The sequence below is a fragment of the Nicrophorus vespilloides genome, unplaced genomic scaffold, assembly GCF_001412225.1.
Source record: "Nicrophorus vespilloides isolate i.1.1-1 unplaced genomic scaffold, Nicve_v1.0, whole genome shotgun sequence".
NCBI lineage: Eukaryota > Metazoa > Arthropoda > Insecta > Coleoptera > Silphidae > Nicrophorus > Nicrophorus vespilloides.
The window spans coordinates 26430-46467 of NW_017096206.1; the positions used below are offsets into that span (position 1 = coordinate 26430).

A 20038-nucleotide genomic window follows, 5' to 3' on the forward strand; every position below is an offset into this window, starting at 1 on the left:
AGACGCACTGCGTCCACGCTCTGTCCGTCACTCGCCTTCCTCCTATCTAGCAGACCAACCAACCATCCAAACACACGACGGTATCAATCATGAGCGATGGAGATTGTGCCTTCGACTCCGTCATCCAGACGGTCGGAAACGATGGCAAGTTTCAGAAGAGGTTTAACTTCTTGTTCAACTTCGTCCTAGTCGTTCTCACTTCGATGCCCTATCTGAACATCGTCATCGCATTGGCCGTTCCTGAGCATTGGTGCAACGTACCTGGAAGAGAATATACCAATCATACAATTGAAACATGGAAGGAATTACATATACCCATGTAAGTACAAACATTTTTTTCATCATTTCAACACAAAATTTAATTAAGTTAATAAAGTAACAAAGTCTTAATAACACGAAATACACACGAACAAAGTATCACTTGAAAACATTTAAAGTTATTACTAACAATTATATAATTTGAGTAAAAAAAAAGTATATATGTTTTCACTGGTTACTATTAGTAGAATTATCCAAAACAATGTAAAACTATAGCAGAAACAAGAAAGTATTAAGTCTACAAAAAATTACAAATATTGTATGTTATTAATTTAAAATATACTTAACTGATTATATAAATCGAAGAGAAATAACTACAATTTATTGCAGGCATATACACCATAAAACATTGACAACACAAAATTCTATTAAACATAAACAATTTATTTTTTCGAAAACTTCTATTGAATATTAGAAAATATCACTGTTTTGATGTCAATGAAAGCAATATAAACATGAATACGTTTTTCCTTCATACACTGATTACACTGAACATCACATTGAACTAATTATTGAAACCTTCCATTACTTTTCTTTCTTCTTTTATCTCCAGATAATAATATTTTACTCGTTTAATTTTATATCAATATTTGCCAACGAGGTACAAATAATATGTCATTCCAGTAAAATACAAAACCGTTTCCAAGACTGAATGTACATAATATACAATTCATATAAAATGCACAAGTTGACTGTTTGAGACGGTAGCAGCATTATTTTAAATAATATATTGTAATAACTTTCGTAGTGCGGGTTACATTAAATCGGATTCACGGTTTGAAAATTTCAAAACATGCTAAATTTTAATTAAACGACATAAATTCTTAAAAATTTGTACACAAAATTCTTTTATTATTGCGGTTTCAAACTATACTATTTTTTTTATAGTTTTGAAGCACTTTAATTCGTATATATATATATAAACAAAATTTAATGGAGTTTTTATTCACGTCTTGTTGTGGAATTTTTGTTGTTTCAATATTTACAAATTGATTAATTTCACGTGATCGGAATTATCAATTTAAAATAAAAAATAACGTAAACAATCGACTTGGCCTGGAAAATAATTGTATTATCTTACTTGATGATTGACAACTTACGGAAGTTAAGCAACGTGCTTTTCCTATTGTACTTGTATGTATAAATTATTGAAAATTACAATTTGATTCATCAATAATTTGAAAGAAATATATATAGGCAATTAAATGTAGATTCAATTCAAATGAATGTAAAAAAATGTTCATTTGATGATTATTAAGCACATTTTTAAAGAAAAACAGTGTTTTTTAAAGTTTTAATTATTGGCACAATGAATGAAACATGAAAAAAAAGATAACATGATTAAATTATACTTATCTAAACTTAATAATTAAATTCCATTTTTTTTTTAATATTTTCATTCTGGAAATGTATAATTTAAATGTTTCCTTTATTCATTAAGTAATTCACGTAAAATTAATTTAGTAATAGATTTAATTTGAATTTTATTGCACACAATTACATATTTAGAGATTACCACAGACAATATCCATAAAACTTAGTATTAACATAATACTAGGATTAAGTATTCTAATATCTATGTAGTTCGCGTTAATTTCCGTCTCCAAAATTTAAATCGCGTTGCATTTAAAGATTAGTTACGCATTTCTAAATTGCGTCATCAAACGTTATATAAGAATTAGCTTTACGATCCTTATCGGATTAATGGAAAACTGGAAACAATCAAAACACAGAAATCTGCCTTCAATAAAATCGGATACAGGCAGACACACATGTCAGACCCTATCATGTTTGAACAGTCTCAATTACCATGACAACATGTTCCCATAGAAATTGAATATACACGTCGCGAAGTATATGCAAATATTTATTAATGAAAATCAACGAAAATTTGCATTACACAAAAAATATATTATTATCACTATTTCTAATTAGGTGTTGCGATTGTCGAGTTGATTTCAAATTTAAATTTTTCTTTGTTTCATTTTTCGTAGGGAATACGACAATGTGGGCAAATATGATTTCAGCAAATGCAAAATGTACAACAGGACCTCCGACATTGAAAATCCAGAAATTATAAGTATGTGTTTATCTTAATCAGCATTAAAACTAGTAAAGTTGAATGATTAGAGCTAAGATTAAATTGTAAAGATTATTCAAAAGAATTATCAACTAATTGTTATAAAATTGTAGAATGTCAAGATGGATGGGAATTTGATAAGACTTGGTACGATCTGACTGCACCATCTCAGGAATCATGGGTCTGCGACGAAACACTGCACGTGACGAACGCTTTCGTCTTTTCCAGATTGGGAGAGGTTTTCGGAACGTTCGTGTTTGGGCAATTGGCAGATGCGTAAGTTTTTTTAAGTTACATTCCAATGGATATGATTTAGTACGGTTTTTTCCTTTGTAGAATTGGTAGAAGACCTGTTTTCTTCATGACCGTAGTGACAATCGTCTTGGGAAGGATGCTTTCCATTATAACTGCTTATTCAGTACCACTATTTTTCCTGACAACTTTCATCGGAAGTTTACCTTCAACTTCCGTCTTCCAAGGTCCTCTGGTCATTGCCATGGAGATTTCAAAGAACGAAGACCGCGCTCACATAGCTATGATGCAGTGTCTTGGATGGACTGTTGGATTATGCATGTTACCACTTCTGATGTGGGTCTTAAGAGATTGGTACTACTTTATGTTGGTAACCACTCTTCCTTGCTTCCTTTACATGTTTTCTGGAAGGTGAATAAAAAGCGCAGCAAAAAAAATACATAATTATTAAAATATGCATTTTTTAGCTTCTTGATTGAATCTCCGCGTTGGTTGGCGAGTAAAGGAAAGACGAAAAAATGCGTTAAAGAGTTACATAAGATTGCTAAGGTCAATAACACCAAAGTACCAGAAGATGCAATTTATACTTTAGCTAAGGTATCTGGAAAGGAGGAGAAGGTGTACGGAATGTTGGCTTTATTCTCCAGTTGGAGGTTGGCCAAAAACAGCTTTCTCTTAATCACCGGATGGTCCACGACTACTCTAATCTATTACACTTTGACTCTTAACGTTAATAATTTGGGCGGAAACCCTTTCATGAACTTCTTCTGGCAAGGAATGGCCGAACTTCCAGCTTATATCGTCGGTAAATTTGCCAGCGATAAGTTTGGTAGGCGTTGGACGAACATCGGAGCTTTCGTCGGAACCTTCCTAGGTTGCATACCTATACTATTCATAGTTCATGGTAAATCCATAATTAGAAAACTGAAATCAGTAAAAATTAACTTAAATTATTTATTGTTTTTAGATAAATCAAATCAGATTACAGTTGCTGCAATTTGCGTTTTCCTCAAATTCAGCATATCCTTCGCGTATTACGTTGTTAATTTGGAAGCTTTAGAAATCTATCCAACTTGCGTGAGGCAAACTGGTATTTCCATAGGAGGAATCGTCGGAAATGCATTCGGAATCTTAGGACCTTACGTCGTTCTTCTAGTAACTAAATCCATTACACATTAACAATCAACAAAAGATTAATTGATAACATTTTAGGGAACCGAAATTGACGCTTCATATCCTTACATCCTCTCAGCCTGTTTATGTCTTATCGGCGCTGTTTGTGGCGTTTTCCTTCCGGAAACCTTGAACCAGAAACTTCCAGAAACTCTTGCTGAAGCTGCGGTCTTTGGCGCTGATCAAAATCTGCTTGGTAAACGAAGAAAGAGCGTCAAGATGACGGAAGCCGAAGTTCCTCTCAAAGCGTAAATCGTTAATTGTATTTTATAAATACTCGTTACTTAATACATATTTCGTCAGACGAAATACTTATTTTTTTTATAATAAAATTATAGTCTACAGAACGTTAATAAACTATGTATTTATTTCATCCTGTTTGATCTTAATTTAACATTCATCAAACTATTTATAACGAGATAACAATATGTTAGTTTCAGCTGTGTGTTTTATATTAACAAGAAAATAAACTTGGAAAACAACTTGATAAGCAAGCAGAATGAAATAACAATATGTAATAAATGCAATGCTAGAGTTGTGATGTTACAACAAACATTTGTTCAATAATTTATATAAATATATTTTTAAATAAGAAAATTTTCCAAATCAATTTTTAGGATTTATTTACATAATCATAAATTAAAACTTTTAACAATTATTAGTTTATTTAATGAACAGCAACATGTTTGGCACAACTCTAAAAGTGTATGTAAAGTTGATAAGAATTTTAATTAAGCAGACCTGAATAATTATAGTTAAAGCGTACAAAAGTTTGCTTCATGCAAAGTTTTGCACAGTAAATTGTCGACAATGGACGAAGAGAGCGAATTCGATTCCATCATCGAAGCTGTGGGAAATAATGGCAAATTCCAGAAACGCTTTAACTGGGCCTTCAACTTTGCCCTTATCTTTGTTGCCGCAATGCCTTATCAGAACATCATCAACTCTTTAGCTGTTCCAGATCATTGGTGCTTCATACCTGGAAGAGAATCCACCAATTACACTTTGGATGAATGGAAGACAAAGCATTTACCAAAGTATGTTTTAATTTAATTTAATTTTAAACTTTTTAAATTTGTTTTATTCAAAGAGATAATTCGAGTATAGAAAACAATGGCTTCAGCAATTGCCAGATGTTTACTGGTAATATCCTTAATGGAACAAGCGAAGAAATAAGTAATTAACTTGCAAATAATTCAAAGAAAGTATTACAAAGTTGCAATTTAAGATTGTCAAAATGGATGGGAATACGATAAAACTTGGTACGATTTAACAGCTCCTTCGCAAGGATCTTGGGTTTGCAATGATTCCATCAATGTTGCCAACGCATTTATATTCTCTCGTCTGGGCGAAGTTATTGGAAGCATGATCTTTGGACAATTAGCTGATACGTTAGTAAAAACCACCTAATAATTCCAATTATTTATGTATGTTTTCCAGAATTGGGAGAAAACCAGTTTTCTTTATAACAGTAATTTTAGTTGCTATAGGAAGGATGCTTTTGATTGTAACATGGCATTCGGTCCCTTTGTTCTTCCTGGTAATGTTCTTAGGCAGTTTTCCATCGTATTCAATATTTCAAGGACCTTTAGTCATTGCAATGGAAATCTCCAAAACCGAGAACAGAGCTTACATAGCTATGCTACAATGCATTTCAGCTACACTTGGCGTATGTTCTCTACCACTAATGATGTGGGTTTTGAGAGATTGGAGATACTTCATAGCTGTATCGACGCTTCCTTGCATCGTATTTATATTTTTTGGAAAGTCAGTGTTTTCATTAAAAATTTACTCGTTTAAGTCATAGTTAATAATTTCAGATTTATGATCGAATCTCCTCGGTGGTTGGCCAATAGAGGAAAAGCTTCTAAATGTATCAGAGAACTAGAAACAATAGCCAGAATGAATAATACCAAAGTACCTGATAACATTGCTAGCATATTAACCAAATTCAATGGAGAAAGGGAGAAGATTTACGGAATCATGGGTTTATTCTCCAGTTGGAGATTAACCAAAAATGGAACACTACTAATGCTTGGATGGTCCTCAGCCATGTTAATTTATTATACTTTCACATTTAACATCAACAATTTAGAAGGAAATCCTTTCATGAATTTCTTCTGGCAAGGAATCGCCGAAATCCCAGCGTACTTCGCAGCGAAATACACGAGCGATTATTTAGGAAGGAGATGGACTAATTTCATAGCTTTCGCAGGAACTTTCCTTGGTTGTATACCAATATTATTCATCATTCATGGTAATTATTGATTTATTTATTTAATATCAATCTAATTTATAGATTTTAGATGAATCCTTGCAACTTATTGTATCTGGTATTTGCGTTTTAATAAAGTTCTTCATTGGATTCTCCTTGTACGGGATAAACTTGCAATCTCTTGAGATATACCCAACTTGTATCAGGCAAATGGGGATTTCGTTGAGTGCAATTGTTGGAAATGCCTTTGGTATATTCGCTCCTTACATAGTTTTCCTTGTAATTTAATCTGAATTATTGAATCAATTGAATTAATATTAATTTGTTTGCTTCAGGGAACGGAAATTGATCCATCTTATCCTTACAAACTTTCAGCAGCTTTGGGACTTCTTGGTGTAGTGTGTGGGGTATTTCTTCCTGAAACTCTAAACCAAAAGTTACCAGAAACTCTGGCAGAAGCAGCCGAGTTTGGATGTGATCAGGACTTCTGGGGAAAACGCAAGAAACGCATGCAAATATCACAGGTCGAACTACCTCTCAAAGAGTAATTTTCCAAAATATTGTTGTTTATAATTGCTTTTAGATGCATTTATTTTATATAAAAATAATCATTGTCATTTCTGTAATGTTTCATTAACAATTCGCAAAAGAATTTCCACTTGTATGATTAAATGTTTATCAAAAGTTGACCCATTTTTATTCTCTTTGTTGTATAATAATGAACCTCTTGATAAAAAAAAAACAAAAAATTGCATATTAATATATACATTAAATATACAAATTTCTTTACTACTTGTTGTTTTAGTTTCAATTTAAAACAAAATTAATAAATGTTTTATAGTAAAAGAGAAATTTGAGTTTTCATTATGATGTATATTTAGTTGCATAACATTAATGATCAAACTTCCATGAAAATGTTTTAATTTCTTCATTATCCAGCAACAAAAAAATACCAATTTCACTTTAAACATGCAGATTTAAAAAAAATATATTAAAGAGTAAAACCACTCTTATTTTATGATTTATGATAAAATATAAAAAAGTAGATTTCTTTATTAGTTTATATATTATAATTTACATGTTCAAATCCCATATAGTAAATAATTCTATTAGTATCTTAAACATTTAACTGAAAATATGAGAATATTAAGATTATTAAATTAATAAATGACCTTAACTCATAATTAAATTTCCACTAGTTATTACTACAATTGGTCATAAGTTAATAAACGCCGTACATCCTTTTTAGACATGTTTGGACAATTCTACAAGAAAAACTAAAAAAGTACTGTTTTCTTCACTGTTAAAGTTTGAATTGAAGAAATCGTTTACGTTCATTTAGATAAGCGTAAACTAGATAAGGCCGTTGCTCAATCGCTAAGTATGTAAATACAGTAGTATCCAATTAAGTGCGGTCAGCAATGAACGAAGAAACGATAGGAATCGAATCGATTATAGCAGAAGTCGGAAACGATGGCAAATACCAGCGACGTTTCAGCTTCCTATTCAACTTCCTCCTCGCCCTTTTGGCCTCCATGCCCAACCAGAACTTCATCAATGCTTTAGCAATACCCGATCATTGGTGTTTCGTGCCAGGAAGAGAGTTTACGAATTACAGTTTAAATGAGTGGAAGCATTTGCATCTACCAAAGTAAGTTTGAAATGACATATAATGTTCGTAGATTTAAATTTAAAGTAATGATAAAAAAAACGTGGAATTTGTTTGCAGAGAGATAGATAGTGCGGGAATTCTTGGCTTTAGCAAATGCAACATGTACAACGGAAGCTACCACATTCAAAATGTTGAAATTATAAGTAAATACATAAAATAATTTAAATGTTACATTTACTTAAATAAATAAATAACAAGTAAAACAATTATTTTCAATAAATAATACACATTTTTTTTAAATTTGGGTACTAAAATCTATTTGTTTTAGAGTGCCAATACGGTTGGGAATATGATAAAACTTGGTACGAGATGACGATTCCAATGCAAGAATCGTGGGTCTGCGATGATGGTTTGCAGGTGACCAACACCTTCATGTTTTCGAAGTTGGGAGAAGTCGTGGGTACATTCATATTTGGACAATTAGCGGATTCGTTAGTTTCCCGCATTAACTAATCCGTTAACTCTTATTGACTTTCCATTTTGTAGTATTGGAAGAAGACCTGTGTTTTTCATGTCCGTCGTAATAGTAGTGTTTGGAAGGATGCTCCTAATCTTCACATCCTACTCCGCCACTTTGTTCTTCTTAGCCATGTGCATTGGAAGTTCCACATCAAGTACTGTACTTTTCTCAACATACGTGACTTCAATGGAAATTTCCAAAAGAGATTCTAGAGCACGTATAGCTATGATCCATTGCATCGGCGGAACGTTAGGATTTTGCGTTCTACCATTGATCATGTGGTTGTTAAATGATTGGAGATACTTCATGGCCGCAACAACTCTACCTTGCTTACTATACGTATTCAGCGGAAAGTTAGTCATCAAACAAATATTACTTAATCTAATTTGATTCAACTTTCAGATTCTTAATCGAATCTCCTCGCTGGTTGATCAGCAAAGGCAATATAAAAAAGTGCGTTAAGGAATTAAATAAAATTGCGAAAGTTAACGGAACTGAATTACCAGAAGATGCTTCTTACTTGTTAACTAAGGTAACAGGAGACGAGGAGAAGGTTTATGGAATGTTCGGTTTATTCTCTAGCTGGAGATTAACCAAAAACACTTTACTTATAATCTCAGGATGGTCCACGACTTCCCTTATTTATTACACGCTGACATTCAACGTGACTAATTTAGAAGGCAATCCTTTCTTGAACTTCTTCTGGCAAGGAATGGCCGAATTCCCGGCTTTGTTCATTGGAAAATACGCAAGTGATCGTTACGGAAGACGTTGGACTAACATGGCTTCCTTTTTGGCAACCATCATCGGGTGCATTCCAATACTTTTCATAATCCACGGTTTGTAAACTTAAATAAATTGATAACTTTTGAGTAATTTGTATGATTTTTAGATGAATCACAGCAATTAACAGTGGCTGCATTCTGCGTTTTCTTGAAGTTCTGCAACGCATTCGCCTATTACATAGTGAATTTACAGGCGATGGAAATTTACCCAACGTGCGTTCGTCAAACTGGAATGTCGCTTGGCGGAATTGTAGCTAACGCTGTTGGAGTGTTTGGTCCTTACGTAGTATTCCTGGTAATAATATAAAACTGAAATTATTGAGTTGAAACAAGCGATTTTTTAGGGAATCGAAATCGACGCTTCTTATCCGTATATTTTATCGGTAATTTTAGGGGCTGTAGGTGTTTTCAGTGGATTTTTCTTACCAGAAACGCTGAATCAAAGTCTTCCTGAGACGTTGTCCGAAGCCGCCGTTTTTGGAGCGAATCAGAATTACTGTGGTAAAGAGAAGAAGCAAGAACCAATCGATGAATTTGAAATGACCGAAAAATAATAATTTAACTACAATTTCATAATTTCACAGATTATTTTGCTAATTCATATCATGAAGTGTATCGAAAACAATACATTTTTATTAATGTTTTACTACACGAAGATTATATCAAGTAAATAAACAATCAGTTGTAGTAACTAAATTTATTGACCCTTCAACTTATCATTTTATCATATTTATAAAATAGTCAAAAATAAACATGACAAGTATACTTTGGTATTTACAGCACATGTAGTAGTACTTACACTTTCAATAATAATTGCCAAGTACTTGTATAACTTATATGACATATATTTAATAAGAGAGTAAAAATGTAATTAGCAAACGGTATTATTAAATATTATTCTAAATAATTATGTTTATAACTTCTTAATCTGAAGATTTTCATATTTAACTGAGTCATAGCAATTTAGAAAACACTACTTATAAGCAACAATTCTTAATAAGATAATAATCGCCGTTTAGGTCAGTTCCACTTTCGAATATTATATCTAGTATTCTCAGAGATGTGGTCGAGTGAAGTGCTTTAGTAAATTTAATAAAATATTTTTTATTGCGTTTATAATTTCTTCACTCTATTACATATTCATATTCTTTTTATAAAAATATTAACACATGTGCGCCGCTAAGATAAGAATATGAGATCTGTAAACAAACAGCGATAAGACTAATAATTAATCTACAAGTCTTGAGAAAACTTAGTTGTAAAACAAGTGCGATCAACAATGGACGAAGACACGAGCGAAATTGATGCCATCATTGAATCGGTCGGAAATGAAGGCAAATTCCAATATAGGTTTTACATTATCTTCAGTTTCCTGCTACCCCTATTTGCTGCAATGCCAACACAGAACTTTATCAACGCTTTAGCAATACCCGATCATTGGTGTTTCGTTCCCGGAAGAGAGTTTACCAATTTCACGTTAGGGGAATGGAAACTATTACATTTACCAAAGTGAGTTAATTCGAAGATATTCCTTTAAAAAATAACTATATACTTTCCTTCGCAGAGAGTATGATAGTATAGGAGTTCTCGGATACAGCAAATGCAAAATGTTCAATGGAAGTTCAGAAGTTATAAGTAGTGACACAAATTAATTTTTTTTCATACTTAAGAAATGATTGTTTTTGGTTATTTTAATTATCGACTTTAATGTTAAATTCATTTCAGAATGTCAACACGGGTGGGAATTCGATAAGACTTGGTACGAGATGACGATTCCAATGCAAAAGGCGTGGGTGTGCGATGATAGTTTTCAAGTGACCAACACTTTCATTTTCTCCAAGATCGGAGAGGCCATCGGTACTTTCATTTTTGGTCAACTAGCTGATACGTCAGTCTATTACTTCATACTGCTTTCATAATTGGTTTAATTTCTATATTTTTTTTACTGTAGAATCGGAAGGAAACCTGTATTTTTCATGTCCGTGATGACCGTGGTTGTCGGACGAATGCTTTTAATCTTCACATCATTCTCAACTATATTGTTCTTCCTCGCCATGAGTTTCGGCAGTTTCTCAACAAATTCCATCCTGCAATCGCCTTTGATCACCGGGCTGGAAATTTCCAAAACTGACAAACGGGCTCGAATAGCTATGATCCACAGTATCGGAGGGACAATTGGGTATTGCATATTGCCTTTAGCCATGTGGTGGTTGAACGATTGGAAGCTGTTCACGGCCGTAACAACACTTCCTTGTATATTATTCATGCTAACCGTGAAGTTAATTATATTAAAATCGTAATTACGAGATTAGTTAATGAAATTATTTTAGATTTTTTATTGAATCGCCACGTTGGTTGGCTAGTAAAGGAAAGACGTCAAGGTGTGTGAAGGAATTAGGTAAAATCGCCAAAATTAATGGGAAGGAATTACCGGAAAATTTAGCGTACGACATATCCAATTTACCAAAAGAAGATGAGAAGGTTTACGGTGTGTTAGGTTTATTCTCAAGTTGGAGATTATCCAAGAATACACTGTGTCTTATGTCGGGATGGGCCTCGACCACCTTCATTTTTGTCACTTTAACATTCAATGTAACCAATTTAGAAGGCAACCCTTTCATGAACTTCTTCTGGCAAGGAGCAGCCGAATTACCCGCATGGTTTATTGGGAAATACGCGTGCGACAAGATCGGCAGACGATGGACGAACATCTCTGCATTCCTTGCAACCTTCGTCGGATGCCTTTTCATCCTCGTCATAATCCACGGTTAAGTCATAAACTCTTGCTGCAACAATCAATTTATTATGATTATTTCCAGATGAAACGCAGCAACTTACTGTATCTGCGATCTGCGTTTTCTTGAAGTTCTGCGTCGCGTTTGCTTCGTACGTGGTGAATCTGCAATCCATGGAGATTTATCCGACGTGCATTCGTCAAGTCGGAATTTCTCTTGGCGGAATTTTAGCTAACGTCTCTGGAATTATGGCTCCTTACGTAGTTTTCTTGGTAAAATTAAAAATTCACATAGGAATTAGCGAAATAATGAACCGTGGTTTTAGGGAATCGAAATCGACGCGTCATATCCGTATGCATTATCAGCGATATTAGGATTTTTGGGGATTATCTTTGGATTATTCCTTCCCGAGACTCTGAATCATAAACTTCCGGAAACTTTAACTGAAGCTGCTGCGTTTGGAGCGAATCAAAACTTCTTCGGCAAAGAGAAAAGAAGGGATACTGTTGATCAGTATGAAATGTCATTAAAAAGTTGATTATCCCATTTAATTAAATTAATTACTTTTTTATTATATAAGAAAATAAGCATTATATAAGAAAATATAAGAAATCCAATTGATGACCACGACTTTAATAATCCTTAATCCATATTTTTGCAGCAGCAGTTTATGAAGTTACCAATTTTTTGCTGTCAAATCTAGTATAAACGAAAAACATTAAAATTTTAATAGTTTCTTAACTCGAAGATTCTTAGATTTGAGTCAAGGTCAGCAATTCACGAAACACCAATTACATGACAACAATTGGTCATACAATAATAAAAGCTGTTTAGTTCAACACCCGCTTTGTATTTCTTCTGCTACGTTCGAGTGAAGTGTTTCGTGTAGACAATGATTTCATCAACTTGTAAAATATTTATTTTATTTTTTGTATTCGATCTTTTACATAATATATTTTTTTAAATATATTCAGATAAGATACTGTTTTCTAATAACAAACACTTATAAGGCAGATGCTTAATCCGCAAGACTTGAAAAATATTAGTTAGTGAGATCAAAAATGGACAAAGATGCAAAGGGAATCGATTCAATTATTGCGTCGGTGGGAAATGAAGGAAAATTTCAGTATCGGTTCTATATACTCTTCAATATTTTGTTACCTATCGTAGCAGCTATGGCTGATCAGAATTTTATTAACGCCCTGGCTATACCTAATCATTGGTGTTTTGTACCTGGAAGGGAATTTACCAATTACACTTTGAAGGAATGGAAGCAATTACATTTACCAGAGTAAGTTTAAATTGGAATGATTATATCACTCAATTAACAATATTTTGTACCTCTTCGCAGAGAATATAATAGTGTAGGAGTTCTCGGATTCAGCAAATGCAAAATGTTCAATGGAAGTTCAGAAGTTATAAGTAGTGTTACATCTTAAGATTTTATATATTTTGGTTATCTTAATTATCGAGTTTAATGTGAAATATATTTCAGAATGTCAACACGGATGGGAATTCGATAAGACTTGGTACGAGTTGACAATTCCAATGCAAGAGTCTTGGGTGTGCGATTATGGTTTGTATGTGACGAACACCTTCATCTTCTCCAAATTAGGAGAGGTTATCGGCACCTTCATCTTTGGTCAACTAGCTGATACGTTAGTTATCGAAGTGTAATTCATGCTGTTATAATTAGTTTAATTGATTCCTCAGGATTGGAAGAAAACCTGTATTTTTCATGTCCGTGGTAACATTGGTGGTTGGACGAATGCTTTTAATCGTCACATCATTCTCGACTCTGTTATTCTTCCTAACCATGTGCTTCGGGAGTTTTTCTACGAATTCCGTGCTGCAATCTCCTATGGTCACTGGTTTGGAAATTTCGAAAACTGAGAGAAGAGCTCGTATAGCTATGATTCACAATATTGGAGGAACCATCGGGTTTTGCTTTTTACCTTTAGTCATGTGGTGGTTGAACGATTGGAGATTCTTCATGTCCTTGACAACTCTTCCTTGCATATTATTCATGTTCACCGTGAAGTATTTACTTATATTACAATCGTATCAACGAAATTTTTAACTAGAATGTTTTCAGATTATTTATAGAGTCTCCGCGTTGGTTGGCAAGTAAAGGGAAAACGGAAAAATGCGTGAAGGAATTAGGAAAAATTGCCAAAGCAAATGGTAAAGCATTACCTGAAAATGTGGCTTACGACATATCAAATCTACCGAAACAAGAGGAGAAAGTTTATGGAGTATTGAGTTTATTTTCAAGTTGGAGATTGGCTAAAAATACTCTGCTTTTGGCATCTGGCAGGTCCACGATCACGCTAATATTCTATACTTTAACATTCAACGTTACCAATTTAGAAGGTAACCCTTTCTTGAACTTCTTCTGGCTAGGAGTGGCTGAATTACCAGCCTGGTTTATTGGTAAATACGCAAGTGATAAATTCGGAAGACGATGGACAAACATGGCTTCATTCTCGGCAATATTTCTTGGCTGCCTTTTAATCCTCATCATAATCCACGGTTCATTCTTAAGTCCTGAACCTTTCATCAACAAAATTAACTAACTAGTTTCCAGATGAAACAAAACAATATGCTGTATCATCAATCTGCGTTTTCTTGAAGTTCGGCATCGCGTTCGCCGCTTACGTGGTGAATCTTCAATCCATGGAGATTTACCCAACCTGCGTTCGTCAAATCGGGATTTCCTTTAACGGAATCGTAGCTAACGCGGTTGGAATTTTAGCTCCATACATCGTTTTCTTGGTAAAACTTCAAAAAAACACATGAAATTGATACAATAAACCGTATTTCCAGGGAATTGAAATCGACGCTTCATATCCGTACGCGTTATCAGCGGTATTGGGATTCTTCGGGATCCTCTACGGTTTGTTCCTACCGGAAACTTTAAACCGTAAACTTCCTGAGACTTTAGGGGAAGCTGCAGCGTTCGGAGGGAATCAAAACTTTTTCGGCGAAGAGAAAATTAGGGAAACTATCGATCAATGCGATTAAAAAGTTGATTATCTTATACAATTGTATTAAAAACTTTATTACTCTTATATAAACAATTTATTGATTTTTTTTGTTTCTTACGTGCTCACTGACTATGAACTATATATGAAAAACATGAGTGATTCATTCAGAGATAAGATACGGATGAGGCCCCAGGCAGTCTGGATGCTCTTAATCACACATTATTAATTTAATTACCAATCGATAAAGATTACCTACGCAAACAATCTGAAATACAGCGTACATTTTAACGCATCCAACTAATATTTTGAATATATATATAAATTAATTAAGCACGCGTGTTTTCTAGACAATTAACGATAAGATAATAGAGGACATTCACGACGAAACCAACGTCCTTTCTCGTCAGTGTTCAGGTGATAGACAAACAATAACCACGGTTGATGTTAACTAATTGGTTCATCAAGCAGTAAGTTCTGTACATTTATTAATTACATTGATATTTTGAGTTAATGATCTTTGCAGGTAAATATGCCTTTATTAGGGGTGGCGATGGCACAACCTGCCAACGGCGGGTTTACCGAGAGCAGGTTTATGTTACCACAAGATGATCCATTACCAAATAATCGAACAGTGAGCAAAAAGTACATGTACATGAAAGGTTTCGAAATGGTCCGAACACAACTAAATCATCCACCGTTTCGCAATTAATTTATTTTGTTTACAATAACAGATACTGATCATCATGACAGTCACGTTTTTCGCTTTGGCAATAAGAGGTAAGGACGGATGCACCGATGCAGACGTCGTCCTGGCTTTCTTCTTCGGTGGCCTCACGGTATTTCCAACGCTCATCTTGGTCTTACTACCAGTAAAATCCTCCAACAGCGTTGAAATGGTAATTGATGATTCATTTATTTACTCGATTCATTGTATCTTTATCTATTGTTGCAGCTTCTGCTGAACGGTGTTTGTAGCGCGCTGCTCTTCGTTTCCGGTTTCATCCTCTTCGCTTCGTGGCATCAGCTGCAACCGGAGGTGTTGGCGCAGGAAGCGCAATTCGCCGAGGTCGAGACGATAGCAATTTACAAGTTCATCGCAGCTCTTTCATCGGTCATCACAGCAATCATGTATATGGCAGAAGCCTTTTTCCAAGCCCTCGAAAAGTTCCGCTGCATCTGAAGCTTTTGAATTAATCACTTTAATCAGCAAAAATAACTCTATAATCTCATTTTCTAAAGTTTCGATCTACCTTATTTTTTTATCTAGAATTATATTTATATTGATACTCAACGCAGTAGTTTTATGTACTTATTTATTTTATGAGAAAATTATAATTTCAAACATCAATTGCTATTATATTATCCTTATCAAATAATCAAAAATGATTTACACAAAATTTGTTTGTTCTCGAAATAGATTTGATATAAACAATAAAAAATTAGAAATTACATTTTAAAAATGTTCTTTAAGTTTTATGTTTATATTCATCTAACTATTGAAAATAATAAGTGATATTTAATGAAGGAACAATATTTTTTAACTGAATTTAATATTCGTACTTTGAATAGAAAGGGCTCAGTTGTTAGTTCACTTAAGTTGGAACAAGGAAAATTGTTAAAGAAATATACATGAAACATTTATGAAAATTCAATATTTTCATGAAAGTTGTGCAATGTTGGTTGCCTAAATCCGCATTGAACTAGTTTATCTTGTTTTTCATAATTAATGTATTTATATGTACGATAATAATTTTATTATGAAATTATAATGAATTTAACTATTCAATATTATAAAGTTATATAAAATTAAATGAAAATATAAACCACGTGCTTTGATTAACTATTTATTTGAATACTTCGTAATTAAAAGGGATTTTCTATGTAATTAATGAATATTTGAAATTGTTAATTAATTGGATTTATAAAAATAATGAATTTTATGTTCAAATATAAAAGTTTACAAAAAGTTTGTAAGTTGGTAAAACTTAGATGAAAGAAAATTGTGACTGATTGTGACAAGATACGAAATTTACAGGTTAGAATGAATGTTTCCAATAGTTGAAGTATTTGTACACCGGATTTTATTGCACTGAATAGCGAAAATGGATTACCAAGAGGAACAGAACAATGAAATCGAGGCTCTCGATTCCATTTACTGCGGAGATATGTCAAGTAAGTACACTTCTTCTATAAATCAGCTGGTCTCTTAATCTTGATTTCTTGTTGCAGTCATCTCTTCTAGTCCCGTACACAAGTTCTCCATACCCATAAAATCAGAAGAATTCGACTCAGAAACTGAAGACGGTGGTTTAATGTGTAATCTGGTTTTCACATACACACCTAAATACCCTGAAGAAGCACCAGAAATAGAAGTTGAGGACACAGTGAACTTTGAGAATGATTTTGAATCTGGTTTAATAGAGCATTTAAAAGAACAGGTTTGTATGATTAAGATCAGTTAAAAATCTCAAATTTCTTATTGGAATTGTTTAGGTCACTGAAAATTTAGGTATGGTTATGGTATTTACACTAGTTTCTACAGCCCAAGAATGGCTGAATGTTAAATGGGATGAACATAAGAAGTATGTGGAAGAGGAGAAGTATAGAAAAGAGAAAGAGGAGGAGGAAGCTGAGAGAGTAAGTTTATTGTAGTTATGGATGTGATTAATTTTAATTTTTGCAAATGTATTTGTAGCAAAGATTTGAAGGTACACGAGTCACTGTGGAGACTTTCATGAAATGGAAGATGCAATTCGAAATTGAGATGGGAATTGCTAAGAAGAGGGAGACTGTGGAAAAGGATTCAAAGAAATTAACAGGCAGAGAGTTGTTCTTGCAAGACATTACTCTCAACGAGTCTGATTTGAAATTCTTGGATGAAGGTAATTTCTATTTCAATTCTAATTGAATTTGTAAAATAAAAACAAAACTAATTTCGTTGCAGGTGATTCTGTTAAAGTCGATGAATCGTTGTTCCAAGATCTCGATGATTTGGAGCTGGATGAGATAGATTCAGGTGAAGATAGTGATGAGGATTATGTGCCGAGCGATGAAGTGAGCGATTAGGAGCTTCGATTTTTGTACACGATTTATTTTTTAATCCAACAAAGTATATTATTTAAAAACATTTTTTTTATTTCAACCATTTCATACTAATTGCTTGTTTATTTTTGACAATTGTTGAATATGGTGGAGACGGCTTGATTTCTGTAATGTTAACAAATCCTCGTCTCCTTTGTAAACGTAAACTCAGGGAAAATAAACTCTTCCTATAACTCGTAAGCAATACAAAGTAAAGTTGTGTACAATATTTTTATTTTCCAATGGACGCAAATAATATGAACGTTGAAGCAAATAAAACAGCTTTAAAAGTCGTCTGTATAAATAAAAGTTTAAAAAAAAAGAGCTAAAAATATTAAAATATAAACAAAATTATTCGGTCTGTCCTGATGATTGCATGATGCCACGTCATTTGCTGATTCTACCAAAACGCAAATCAGAACGACGCGTTTGCCATCATGTAAATTCGTATAAAATAAATTAGTTAATGTGTGTAATAATGGTATTATAGCAGACTGTCCGTCGCTACGACGTCGTAACGTGATCTGATGTTCAAAACGAGCTGCATGTCTGGCGGTTGGAGGGTGGCGCGTCTCGCATGCATAGTACACTTATTGCTATCCTCGAACATTTGAACCATGTACATTTCAGCTGCGGTCTGCAGACCTTGCAAAGCCTGTCCCTGGATTCGGTACTCACCGTACTTCTGCATGATTTCCTTGATCAATCTGCAGAACGTCATCTTCGGTATCAGATCTTCGACGCTGAGCTGCAGCTTCTTCATCTCCTTTATAAGATTCGCGCTCATAGTCTGAGCAACACCTGCTTGGGTTATCACGTACTTCTTATTAGACTTTTTCTTCTTGAAACTCTTGGACAGTCTAGTCTTCTCTTTGCTGCCGCTCGCTTTGGGGCTGCAGCTGCTTCTGCTTGCCTCTGTCATCTGCATTTCAAAGCGAAATATTTCGTAGCAACGTGTACACGTGTTTGAGGAACTCCAACTTACTTTTGCTCCAGTTGACTGCAATATTTAAAATCTATGCTTCAAGACAAAAAAAAAGTGTAGAAAAAGTAATTGATTTTTGAAAAATATATTTTTTAAACTTCAAGTAAATCGCAAGCATTATGTGTTGCCTATTGACTTTTTGAAAATCTAATTACTTTAATTAAACATCCACTAAATTCTGAACTTTCTCCCATTATTATTCAACTTTACAGTTATGAAATGATTCAAAAAATAATTAGTAAAACCTTACTGTTCTACGTCAACATACTCCTTTTCAGCATTTGACTGTCAGCTCGTAGCAGATGAAAGGATTGCATTACAAAGTGTGCTAGTTGGAAAGGTAAGACTTTTAGCTTGAATTTGTGTATTTGGTGATGTAATTAGCTTGCGCGGTTCATGAGTAATTCAAGAATAAATGAAAGTTATCATTGTTCGTTTTTGTAAGAAACACCTTTTACGCAACCATCAAAAATTAAAAATAAGTTACGAAACTTTTGAGTAATTAAGAAAAAAACAGTAATAACCGAAAACTCGTCGGATCACAACGTCTAACTTAACGAGTTGCGGAACGTTGACAGATAAAAAGGAAAATCGAAAAATGTATTTTCAAAATGTAAAAATGAAGAACATTTTCAGTGCTGACATATTTGAAAGGTCGTAATAGTAGTATTTAGTTTGTTGGAAAGGTCAAACTCTTATTTTTAATGTGCATATTTCATGTTTGATAGTTATGTGTGATTTTCAATTAATTCAGGAAATTGTGCCGAAATCGACTTTATTTTTATATATTTTTAAAATTATTGGTCTAGTTATATAAGACAACTTTGAATTTGACATAGCTAAAGCGAAATGTGCTTATTTTTTGAATACCTCGTTAAGAAATATTAACTTTACACAAATACATTTCAAAACGAGTCAACAATTAATCATAAAATAAATATTATTTTGTATATCAGTAATACAATAGCAGGAATAGCATGGTTTCTTTCAGATATAAAATTACTGTAAATATTTTCGTAATGTATAGTTTAATAAACATCGAGTGTTGAAGAAGATATAAAAAGGAGTTTGAAACTAATCCGTGCAGTATTTGAAAGATGGCCAACAAACAAAGATATTTCTTATTGCAAAAAGAGTCGGAACTCGGGAGAAATCCAGAACTCGCATCGATAATCCACGAATTGACGTATCTTACCGAATTGGATTTCGAGTGCAAAGCTTACATAGAAAAGCTCATCAATATTGCGGAAAGTGCCGTCTGCTACTTGATCACAAACTCGATGCTGACAGCCGAA

At 33.5% G+C, this 20038-nt stretch overlaps 9 protein-coding genes across 11 annotated transcripts; 8 read left to right on the forward strand and 1 right to left on the reverse strand.

Annotated features, from left to right (window-relative positions):
- Positions 1-66: 66 nt before the first annotated feature.
- LOC108570013 (organic cation transporter 1-like) lies at positions 67-4162 on the forward strand. The gene is made up of 7 exons (XM_017931818.1): positions 67-319; positions 2313-2398; positions 2512-2674; positions 2735-3061; positions 3118-3554; positions 3618-3805; positions 3863-4162. Exons 1-7 carry the CDS (start codon positions 90-92, stop codon positions 4073-4075), a joined length of 1644 nt encoding a protein of 547 aa, XP_017787307.1. The 5' UTR covers positions 67-89; the 3' UTR covers positions 4076-4162.
- A 471-nt stretch (positions 4163-4633) lies between these two features.
- Positions 4634-6091, forward strand: LOC108570006 (organic cation transporter 1-like). The gene is made up of 5 exons (XM_017931810.1): positions 4634-4860; positions 4914-4999; positions 5052-5214; positions 5264-5590; positions 5644-6091. The coding sequence occupies exons 1-5, from the start codon at positions 4634-4636 to the stop codon at positions 6089-6091; spliced, it is 1251 nt and encodes a 416-aa protein (XP_017787299.1).
- A 157-nt stretch (positions 6092-6248) lies between these two features.
- LOC108570007 (organic cation transporter protein-like) lies at positions 6249-6586 on the forward strand. Its single transcript, XM_017931811.1, has 2 exons — positions 6249-6317; positions 6374-6586. Exons 1-2 carry the CDS (start codon positions 6249-6251, stop codon positions 6584-6586), a joined length of 282 nt encoding a protein of 93 aa, XP_017787300.1.
- Positions 6587-7310: 724 nt separating this feature from the next.
- Positions 7311-9520, forward strand: LOC108570016 (organic cation transporter protein-like). The gene is made up of 7 exons (XM_017931821.1): positions 7311-7689; positions 7768-7853; positions 7979-8141; positions 8197-8523; positions 8573-9009; positions 9063-9250; positions 9300-9520. The coding sequence occupies exons 1-7, from the start codon at positions 7460-7462 to the stop codon at positions 9507-9509; spliced, it is 1641 nt and encodes a 546-aa protein (XP_017787310.1). The 5' UTR covers positions 7311-7459; the 3' UTR covers positions 9510-9520.
- A 588-nt stretch (positions 9521-10108) lies between these two features.
- On the forward strand, positions 10109-12229 carry LOC108570018 (organic cation transporter 1-like). The gene is made up of 7 exons (XM_017931823.1): positions 10109-10464; positions 10520-10590; positions 10681-10843; positions 10907-11233; positions 11286-11722; positions 11775-11962; positions 12016-12229. Exons 1-7 carry the CDS (start codon positions 10235-10237, stop codon positions 12226-12228), a joined length of 1629 nt encoding a protein of 542 aa, XP_017787312.1. The 5' UTR covers positions 10109-10234; the 3' UTR covers position 12229.
- Positions 12230-12664: 435 nt separating this feature from the next.
- LOC108570019 (organic cation transporter 1-like) lies at positions 12665-15094 on the forward strand. Of its 3 annotated transcripts, XM_017931826.1 has the most exons (8): positions 12665-12981; positions 13042-13112; positions 13186-13348; positions 13404-13730; positions 13786-14222; positions 14278-14465; positions 14517-14717; positions 15025-15094. In XM_017931826.1, the coding sequence occupies exons 1-7, from the start codon at positions 12752-12754 to the stop codon at positions 14712-14714; spliced, it is 1614 nt and encodes a 537-aa protein (XP_017787315.1). In that variant the 5' UTR covers positions 12665-12751; the 3' UTR covers positions 14715-14717; positions 15025-15094. The 3 variants fall into 3 exon arrangements, with proteins under 3 accessions (XP_017787315.1, XP_017787314.1, XP_017787316.1); XM_017931825.1 differs by lacking the exon at positions 15025-15094 and having other exon boundaries at positions 14517-14731; XM_017931827.1 differs by lacking the exon at positions 15025-15094 and having other exon boundaries at positions 14278-14496; positions 14546-14594.
- Positions 15056-15977, forward strand: LOC108570020. The gene is made up of 4 exons (XM_017931828.1): positions 15056-15144; positions 15201-15347; positions 15409-15573; positions 15630-15977. Exons 2-4 carry the CDS (start codon positions 15207-15209, stop codon positions 15855-15857), a joined length of 534 nt encoding a protein of 177 aa, XP_017787317.1. The 5' UTR covers positions 15056-15144; positions 15201-15206; the 3' UTR covers positions 15858-15977.
- Positions 15978-16678: 701 nt separating this feature from the next.
- LOC108570009 (RWD domain-containing protein 1) lies at positions 16679-17802 on the forward strand. Its single transcript, XM_017931814.1, has 5 exons — positions 16679-16849; positions 16907-17115; positions 17171-17314; positions 17373-17559; positions 17622-17802. Exons 1-5 carry the CDS (start codon positions 16780-16782, stop codon positions 17741-17743), a joined length of 732 nt encoding a protein of 243 aa, XP_017787303.1. The 5' UTR covers positions 16679-16779; the 3' UTR covers positions 17744-17802.
- A 168-nt stretch (positions 17803-17970) lies between these two features.
- Positions 17971-18751, reverse strand: LOC108570010 (histone H3.3-like). The gene has a single exon (XM_017931815.1). The coding sequence runs from the start codon at positions 18684-18686 to the stop codon at positions 18243-18245; it is 444 nt and encodes a 147-aa protein (XP_017787304.1). The 5' UTR covers positions 18687-18751; the 3' UTR covers positions 17971-18242.
- Positions 18752-20038: the final 1287 nt, after the last annotated feature.